Here is a 9736-nt window from a genome sequence, read left to right as displayed (position 1 = left end):
ATTGAACACCCCTCGTATTTATAGCTATGTGACAGACAGACAGATAGTCTACTCAAACGCACGCGTCTTTGAAATACTTTGTACCTTTACGTTATAAAATCCAATATCCATCCTTTTGTAAGTTTTATTAAGGTCGAGTGAAGGATTCTTAACAACATGTCAAAATAAAATAACTCAAAAAAAGAAGAGAAAGCCGTATTTTTTTCCGTTTCCCGCCATCCCCATTAATATAAGTAGGTAAGTAAGTTTGGTTAGGACATTACAGGCTGATCACCTGATTGTCCGAAAGTAAGATGATCCGTGCTTCGGAAGGCACGTTAAGCCATTGGTCCCGGTTACTTAACGATGTAAGTACGTACGTAGTCGTTATACTTATAAGTCATGTCAGGAGCCTTTGGCGGCTCAATAATAACCCTGTCACCAGGGTTGATGAGATTGGTAATCCACCTCACAACCCACACGATAGAAGAAGAAGACCATCTACGCATCCTTTTCTCGATTCAGTAGGTATGTAAGAGAAAAAAAGTTACGCTGATACTAAAAATCATTTCGACATTTCTCTATTATTTTTAACTCTCAAATCAGCTGGATGGTGTTTAGCAATAATCGTCAATTTATTTGACGTTCATGTGATCTCTAAAGGTAGTCTGTTTACCCAAATTGACGTTGCCAAACGGCGTTTATAATAAATAAAATTTAATATAATCTGTGCTTGTCACTATGGTAAGGTGTGGGTGTCCTACGAGTATGCGATTACCAAACTTATTAATGAAATAACTTCAATAATAATAAGGACCGCTAACCCCCATCGTGTTTATTAAAAGCATAATCTATAAACTTAATTAAAGAAATAAATAAATGTTAAAAGGTAATCTATCTTATTGTGCCTGCGTATTCTAGTGGCTGCCCACAGTTTGGGCATATATTATTACCTTTTTTTTTTGGTTTTCCCCGAAGGGTAAGGCAAAGGGAACTATGCCCATACAGCCATGTCTTACGTATTTTTTTTCTTGATGATTAATGAAATGATGAAAGGTGATGATGATGAAACCTAAGCCCCCACTCTCGGAGTAGACTCCTACTCCGAACCCCCAACGAATTAACTCAAAAGTCCGCATAAACTTTCGAGTTATGAAGCGGCTCCTAGGCACGAAGCGAAAATAGGCAGATACACTTTGTTTATTGAATACTCCGATATAATAACACTCGCGAATGTTTTCCGACTAACTTAATGCGATCATTAACCACAAAACACCACTTCGTATTAATTATTTAGATTATTCAATGAAGAAAGCAACTGTCCCGTTCCCGTTTCCCGCCAAAAATCCATATATTATTACCCTAACAAAATGTCAATATTAAAATTTTAATACAAACTAAGCAAAGGCAAAGTCATTCAGCCTACTTTAATAAATATATTTTTTTTTATTGTAAAATTTTACAACTACTCGAAAAGCAAACATATTCAAATAACTTTTTTATAACAAAAAAAAATGTCATACCGAAAATAGCAATATAGTATAATAAGTATAAACAAACATTATACTTAACCACATTGAAACCAAATGGACTGAAAGAACTGGCTGGTGATTTTGAAACCTTTTACTTGGCGATTGAGGTCGCAATATCGTACGTAACCTACCGCACGCGGCGTTACTGCGCTCTGTATTGTATTGGACGTGGAGCTATGAAAAAAATAAAGTTTAGAGGTGGTATTTTCATTTACATTATAACAATGTAAACACACATAATGATGATGATAATGGTGATGTGAGACGAAAAGCCGCCAGACTCAAATGGGGTTGGACCGGACATGTTTGTCGCATGCACCCTGAGCGGTGGGCACGGATCGTCACGCATTGGATGCCTTATGATGGGTACAGGCGTCGTGGTAGGCCTCGAAAGAGATGGCGTGACGACTTGGACGCTTGCCGGAGGGACTGGCCGGAGTACGCACAGAAAAATGGAAAGAGGAAGGGGAGGCCTTTGCCCAGCAGTGGGATCTTGCAGGTTAGATTAGATTAGAAACACACATAAATAGCCTATATGTTTATAAGTTCCCCTCTCCCCACAATTAACTGGAGGGGTCTGGAGCATACTCCACCACGCTGCTCCACTGCGAGGTGCCGATATTTTTGTTTATTCAACTAAGATTTTTGATTTAAAAGTGTAAGTAGGTAACAAATAAACAAGCTGAATTAAAAGTATAAATACTTTATTCAATTGAAACACAACATTACAAAGCATCACGCCTGTATCTCTGAAAGCGTAGGCAGAGGTTATAAGTATAAATCCAATCCCCGCCAGCTATGTTTAAGTCCCATGAAGGTAATTTGGGGCGAGCCTATTGCTATTAACCGTAAATTACATTAAAAATCAATAACATAGGTATAACAAATTACGAGAACGTCGTGAAGAAATCCACATTCCCGGGAAATGCGTTTCTGAGGTACGTAGATATGTGAACTAACCTGTATTTGCCTGGTTTTCCCTTTGCTGGTTGCAAGGTAAGTCGCATCTGTAAAAAACCGGACCTGTCAAATCTTAAGGTTAGGTAAACGGACCCTGTGAGAAACGGGATAACGTTATGGAGATGATGATGAATGTATAAAGAGGGACTTATTCATCCATAGGGAAGGCCCGTGCCCCAGCAGTGGGGACGTTAATGGGCTGATGATGATGATGATGAATCTTCTAATATCATGGATAAGAGACATGTATCTTTTCTTTGTTTTTGGGTATAAATGATGGCCCTTTTTATCACACCCAGGCACAATTACATCTTCCACCCATTATTATTGTGATGATCAAAAATTCAAAATAAAGAGAAGCAATATAGGTAACAATATAATTCTATACATGTGATCCAAATATCAAGCAACATTTATTTTTATAAGTAGGTATATGCTTCTGCCATTACATTGTATTTTTGTATACCAAATTATATTTATTTATTATTATTTAATTATTTATTTGTACACAATAAAACAGACAAGAAACATACAAAGAAAACAGATAGTACAGGCAAGCTTATCTCTTAACAAAGAGATTACCAAAACTCAAAATTATGTACCCGAGTAATGAGAAAATAAGTTAATGGTGCTAATTCCTGTAAATACCATCTAATTTTATTTTAGGTTATATCTGTCATTTTCTTATCCGCCGAAAAGGAAAGGGACGGGTAATCGACAAGCATAAAATTTATGGAACACACGTCAATTTTAAGCACAAATCTAAAACAACCGTCTAAAAATTCGCCCGGGTTATTCATTTATTTACTCATTCTTCCTAAAATTAAGAGCTGTCAATCATCCGTCCCTTTCCTTTTCGGCGGATAAGAAAATGACAGGTATAACTTAAAGTAAAATTAAGAGATGTCTGCAGGAATCGGGGCCATTATCACGTTAAATCTTAACAGCACCATCTAAGTATATTATTTCTGGGGAAAGTCTTTCATTAATTACCTACTTACCGTAGATTACAGCCACAGAAAAATAAAGAAATTAGAATGGAGTCGGGTAAGAAAATAAATGAAAATATTTCGTCATCAAACCTTTTACCTACCCACTTATCATTGTTATTTGGCTATTAGGAGACGATCATGTAGGAAATATTAATTTAACAAGTGTGTCTAAGAAACCGACACGTTGTCCCGGTGGAAAACCCCAAAATGTACTTCTTCTCCAACATCGAGCGAGTGCAAACCGACAATAAAATCTTACAGCTTTTCTTGTCCTAATGCGCAGCTGTTCCAACCAGCTTTGTTATATCAGCAATATCTAGAATCTAGACACAGTCCACTGGTTTTTAGCTGTTATTAGTCCCAGGCACACTATGTACGTATGTAGTAGGTATGTTCTTCATAGACTGAGATTAAAAAAATAATAATTGGTAAGTATCTTCTATGAGTATAAGCTCGCCCTTCTATTTATAGCTCGACTTAAACACAGCGGCGAGGAGTGAGTGAATACGATTCATCTCTGTCTACCCCTTCGGAAATACAGGCGTGATGACTAGAATAAATATATTTAGTCTCAATTTTTACCCGGATCGAAATGAATAGAAAGTAATCTAGATTTAATTGTATAAAAAAAAGAATTATTAAAATCGGTTCATAAACGACGGAGCTATCCCCGAACAAACATAAAAAAAAAAAAATATACGGTCGAATTGAGAACCTCCTTTTTTTGAAGTCGGTAAAACCACACCTATTTTTCGAAAAGGCCCTAACGGGATAGGCTGTTGGGTAAATAATAGTTTGTCTGACAATTGATGATGCTTTATCGTGACAACAACTATAATATAATAAATGGATGAGTATAATTTCAGTACTGCGTTGCGTACTTACTTATAAAGAGGAAAAAAATAAAACAAAACTATTGAAATGATACTTACAGAGACATCTATCGGAATTTTATGAAACTATAACACAAGCACACTTTCTAAGTGAAGACAAGATTGTATCATATCACTGTCCCAAGTAGTTCATTGCTAGCGTGTTAGATGGCGTTATAAAGAAATGCATAATAGGTGCATGCAAATAGTGCAACATTGTAGCGATAAGTTATGCGAGTCCCACGGTAATAAGTTTAGATTATTCGCTTGTTATTGTGTAATATAGTTATAATGCCGTGTTTTACGGTTTCAAATCTATTTACCTATAAACTATCAAATTACTTTAGCAATGGTTGTTGTTTTATGCTAAATCATTTCAGATCTAATAAGAATAACGCATTTAGATCCTGTTTACAGGACAATAAAAAGTTCATTAGTTCAGATTAAGTAGTCAAAATTTATTCATTAGAAATCTAAGTAGGTAATCTTACTGTTAAAATTAAAAACAATTAATAGCTAGGTACCTAGGTATTCAGATTATTATAAAACTTTGTGAATCAAATTTAATTTGGCTTGTGCTGTTTATGAATAGTTAGTAACAAAAAAAGATGCACTTTATCCAAATCGTTTATTCAAGCAAATGAACATAATATGAACAAACTATAACATTAAATTTATCTACTTACTGATATTTACAATCCATACCTCGCTTACCTTACAATGATTACGCTACGTACATACATCTAGGACGCTTATCCTAAGTATAGAAATGCAGAATACCACTTCATCGGGGCGACAACTAAACATACAAAAATAATTCCAAATAATTTACACCCCGGGCCCAGTCACCAGTGCCACGTAGTGCAACCACGTACGACACAGGTAAATTATGCTAACTACCTTACAGCTTCCCTTCATCATTAGAAGCACTTAAGTCCAACAAGGCTACTCATGTGACACTAGCTTTATAAAGGTCAAAATATTATTCTGCATTTTTATGTCAATTATTTCTTACAGAACAATCATTGATAAATGTATTTTATCAATAAAATTGTCATAGTATAAATGGAAGTGCCCATTCATGCGCCAAGTATTGGAATAAAAGTATTATTATGAAATTTGAGAATCGCTCAAGAGGCACAATTTCGCGTGTCATATAATTAATAAAAGGCGGTGTTTTTGTTTGGTGTATTTATATTGGATCAGGATTTAGGAAATAGCCTCAGATATAAGTCCACAGCGTTGGAGAAAACATGAAAGGTGACAGAGCTGATCCAATATCAAATATCTGATAACATTATTAAACAAAAACACCAAATAGAAAAAACATTAACAATGCTTTGTCATATAAAACTTAAATAGTGCATATTATGTTGTGATTTAACTAAAACTATGAAACAAGGTACAGTGTCCCACCCAGCAGCAAGGTACACTTGGTGCACTGTGTTGCGGCCGGCTGGGGCAGGTACAAGCTTACACAATTATTCTAGCACAATACACACTGTCATCTGGTAAAGATTTTGATCAAGTCACTTGAAACTCCAGCAAACTCAAGTCTGTTACAGCAGTTGCAATCAAAGCATACAGGAAGACACTAAATTATTAAAAATAGCAAGAACAAAAAGTTCACATAAAAGGTAAGTTATAACATTCTCAGGAATGACATTACTATCATGTATGACCACATACAATTTCTTAGTCCTGACACAAGTTTAGACATAATTACATCATATTTATTATGATTGGTATTGCTTCAAGAAATGACCACCTAGCAACATAATTACAATGAAGACCTACTGTATTCAGAAACTATGCATGAAGGCTTTTGATGGCAAGCCCTGATGAAATGTTTCTGAAACAATGTCACTAGTTGATACACATGGAGCACAACAACTGCAGCACAGGCACTTCAGCATAAGTCCACAACTACATCGCTGATGACTGCAGGCATCAGCGACTTCACATGAAAAATAGTACATTGTAAAAACATCAAACATAATGAGATAGATTCTGTAAGTTCAGAGTTCAGTGTGTAAATCAGACAAACACCTATCAGTAATATTACATTTTATAGAGTAAATAAAATATTTAGTAAAAACTCTAGGACACTTTCTACACAGACCCATTATAACATACAAAACTCATAAACTATCCATATGATTTAAAATAGGTATATAATAGTCCGGCTGAATCACTTTAATGTTTCACATCGAATTTGCAACCTAGAGACACGACAGCGTAGCGCTGGCGCCCGCGGCCGCGCTCACTCGACGCCGGCTAGACAGGACAGCTCAGACGACACTCGTCGCCCGCTCACTGCGGCTGACTCGACTGCGCCGCCTGACCTGCCGACTTGGTGATCACGATTGTCTGCTTGCCGCCCACGCCCGTCTTGCCCAGCTGCAACATGTTGGAGGGCAGTGTGATGATCTTGTTGCCGCCCACTGTGTTCGCCGACACCAGCTTCACGATGGTGGCACCGGGCGCGAGCCCCTGCGCCGCACTCACCGGCACCGCGGGCCTGTTCTGCATCATCGCCACTTTTGGCATCGTCGCCACCGTCATTCCCGTGGAGGTCTTGACGAGCGTCACGTACTGCGGCTGGTTACCGGCCTGCGCGTTGGCTCCGGGGGTCTTCTTGATGATGACGGGGATGCCGGCGTTGCCACTCGCCTGCCGCAACACGGTGGCGCCGCCGGCCGCTGCACCCGCCGTCGTGGCCACCGTCGCTGTTTGCTCGCCCGACTTGGCCGTCACAATCTTGTACACGGGCGCCTTCACCTGCTGCCCTCCCAGCGCGCTGCTCGCGATCTGTATGGCGCCGCCGCTGCTGGCGATCACTGGCAGGTTGCCGGCACCCAGCTTCACAGGGACGCCGGCCGCGACTTTACCTTGCAGGTTGGCGACACCGGCTTGAATGGGCACGCCGCCAGCGGTTTTCACGAGGACGTTGCTCGTACCGATTTTCACGTTGCTTCCCGCGCTCAGCTTGAGCGGAGTCGTGGAGACTTGTCCGACCTTCTGAACGCTGTTGGCAGTAATCTTGCCCTGGATATTGGCGGCGCCGATCTTGAGCGGCACCGTCCCGCTGGTGAGCTTGACGGGCGTGCCAGCACCGAGTTTCACGGGCACACCGCCGCTGGCTCCGGTCTTTACCTGCACGAAGCGTGGGGTGCCGGCACCGGTGCCCGACCCGATCACGATCTGTGCATTGGATTGCGCTGTGGACACGCGCACCGTGCCGGGTGTGCTCACTCCGCTCACGATCCTCGTCACGCCCTGTGGTGTGACGGCGGCCACCTTAATCTGTTGCGACGAGCCCGGTGTTGCGGTGCCCGCCGGCGATTTCACCACTGTTTTACCTTGATAAGTAGTATGTTTGATTGTGGGCGTGTTAGGTGATATTTTAACGGTGGCCTGTGCTGGAACTTTAATGGCACCGGGGCCGATTTTCTGTGGCGTAGAAACGATAGGTGCGGCGACTGGGGAGGGGGCCGCCGCGATTGGACGACCGGGAACGGACAATGGCTCCATTGTAGGTGTTGGAGGTAAACCACTGGATATTGGTGACGTGAGGCCAAAGGCTTTGGCAGCGTCGGGTTGGGCGGCCACGGGCGACGCGGGCGGCGCTGCAGCCACGGGCTCTGCCGCGGCTGGGAACCGTGCAGGTGTCACTTTGCCGCATTTCTGTACTTGTAACAAATAAGTGGTGACTGTGTTCATTGCCGGCCAGCACAGCTCCAGAGTAGTAGTGCCAGCTCGTACTAGGGCCACTCTGCCGGCCTGTGGTGGCACTCCCACTTCCAGATACCACAAATCTTTGCAACAAATCTGATTATTCCAAGTTTTTCTGTAGCCATCTCTGCCCGACCAAATATATAATCTGGTTTGTATAGCCACAGCACTGTGTCCGGCCCGGGCTCGCGGGATGCACTCCTCAAACTTGTCTAGTGCAATGTTATCCCACGTCATCGACTCCAAATTGAGGGAGGCAAGTGTATTTGTGCATTTCCATTCTTTTTCATGAGTGGCAAGTTTTGATTCATCTGGGACGAGCGGCACCCAGCCTCCGTAGACATACATATGATGGCCGATGACTGTGGCAGTGTGAAGAGATCTTGGGAGAGGAGGCAGGCCTCCCACTTCAGGTCGAGACCATGACATTGTGTCAACATCCAGTACCCACAAGTCACCCAGGCGGGATCCACTCATGCCTCCGTAGATGATAAGGGAAGACTTGCCACTGTTTTTGTCTGTATATGAAACGCCACTGTGTGATTCTCGCGGTGGGGGCGATTGACCATATGTGAGAGGTATATCCCATACTGTCATAGATGAATTGGGATACAGTTCAAGCGTATACAAATCGTTGAGGTACCTCGGGATGTTGTTCTTTGGGTCGTCGCTCTCGTTCGCTAGCCCGCCAAAGAGGTATACCTTTCCGTTGAGCAATGTGAAGCTGTGGCCGAGGCGGGGGCACGGTGGCAGACCCTGCTTGGGCGGCAGCGGCTTCAGACGCTTCCATTCCCAGCGAGAGGCTTGCAGCTCGTAGAGGTCGTTGGAATACTTGCCGTACTCCACCATGCCGCCGAACACCAGCAGGCGCGTGCCGTCCACCACGAATCCGTAGGCGGCGCATCCCGGGGGCACTTCTCCTTTTGTTACAGGCACGAACCATTGGTTTGTGGTGGTGTTGAAGACGTGAAGCTCATGAACTATACCTTCGTTTCCGCCGCCGAAAACTATCATCAAATCTTTTATGGCGACCGCGCGATGGCCATGTCGGGGTCGCGGTTGTGGGCCGGTGGGATTGCACACTTTTTGCCACTTAAGTACGGCGTTTTCCTTCATTTTTACTAAACATTTGTCACTAAAAGCTTTACACCGTATGTATCGCTCGGGATGCGTATCTATAGCATAGACAATGAGAAACGTCGTAAATAAGCTTTGAAGAAAATATTCGGGTCAGTAGAAGCTACCTAAGTCAGTCTGATACAACCCTCTCTTTCCCACATGGGGAGTATTCCTATGAGTAAAAAAAAATCACCTTACGTAGCTTCGAGTGTATAACAAAAATGGCGTTAGCAACAGCGCTACCAATATAACGAGAAGAGAAAGAACGGCGTCGGACGTCAAGATATTGTTTATGGTTAGTTATAGTTTTAATTTCAGCCAGTGTAACTATAAAAAAGTTAAACATTACATTATTATGCAGTTTATTACAAAAAGATTACAAATTTACATAGTAAATATGGTAAATTTATTATTATTAATATAAAATTTCAAATATAATTAGTCAAAAACATACGCAAAATAAATATTTAAGAAGAAATTACATAATTTTCAATGCGAAAACCAAGTGAGATTGAAGTGAGTTCTGTCTATGGCATATCATTTTAAG

The 9736-nt window shown here is 41.5% G+C and overlaps 1 protein-coding gene across 1 annotated transcript; it reads right to left on the bottom strand.

Annotated features, from left to right (window-relative positions):
* Positions 1 to 4949: 4949 nt before the first annotated feature.
* LOC126375461 (host cell factor 1) lies at positions 4950 to 9287 on the bottom strand. Its single transcript, XM_050022390.1, has one exon. The coding sequence runs from the start codon at positions 9184 to 9186 to the stop codon at positions 6649 to 6651; it is 2538 nt and encodes an 845-aa protein (XP_049878347.1). The 5' UTR covers positions 9187 to 9287; the 3' UTR covers positions 4950 to 6648.
* Between the last annotated feature and the right edge of the window lie 449 nt (positions 9288 to 9736).

This window comes from Pectinophora gossypiella, chromosome 19 (assembly GCF_024362695.1).
Source record: "Pectinophora gossypiella chromosome 19, ilPecGoss1.1, whole genome shotgun sequence".
Lineage (NCBI taxonomy): Eukaryota > Metazoa > Arthropoda > Insecta > Lepidoptera > Gelechiidae > Pectinophora > Pectinophora gossypiella.
Note: the sequence above shows the minus strand (reverse complement) of the source record. Positions and strands in the feature narration are given on the sequence as shown.

Coding starts and splice junctions, on each gene's coding strand:
- LOC126375461 (XM_050022390.1), bottom strand. CDS start 9,186: ATGAAGGAAAACGCCGTACTTAAGTGGCAAAAAGTGTGCAATCCCACC.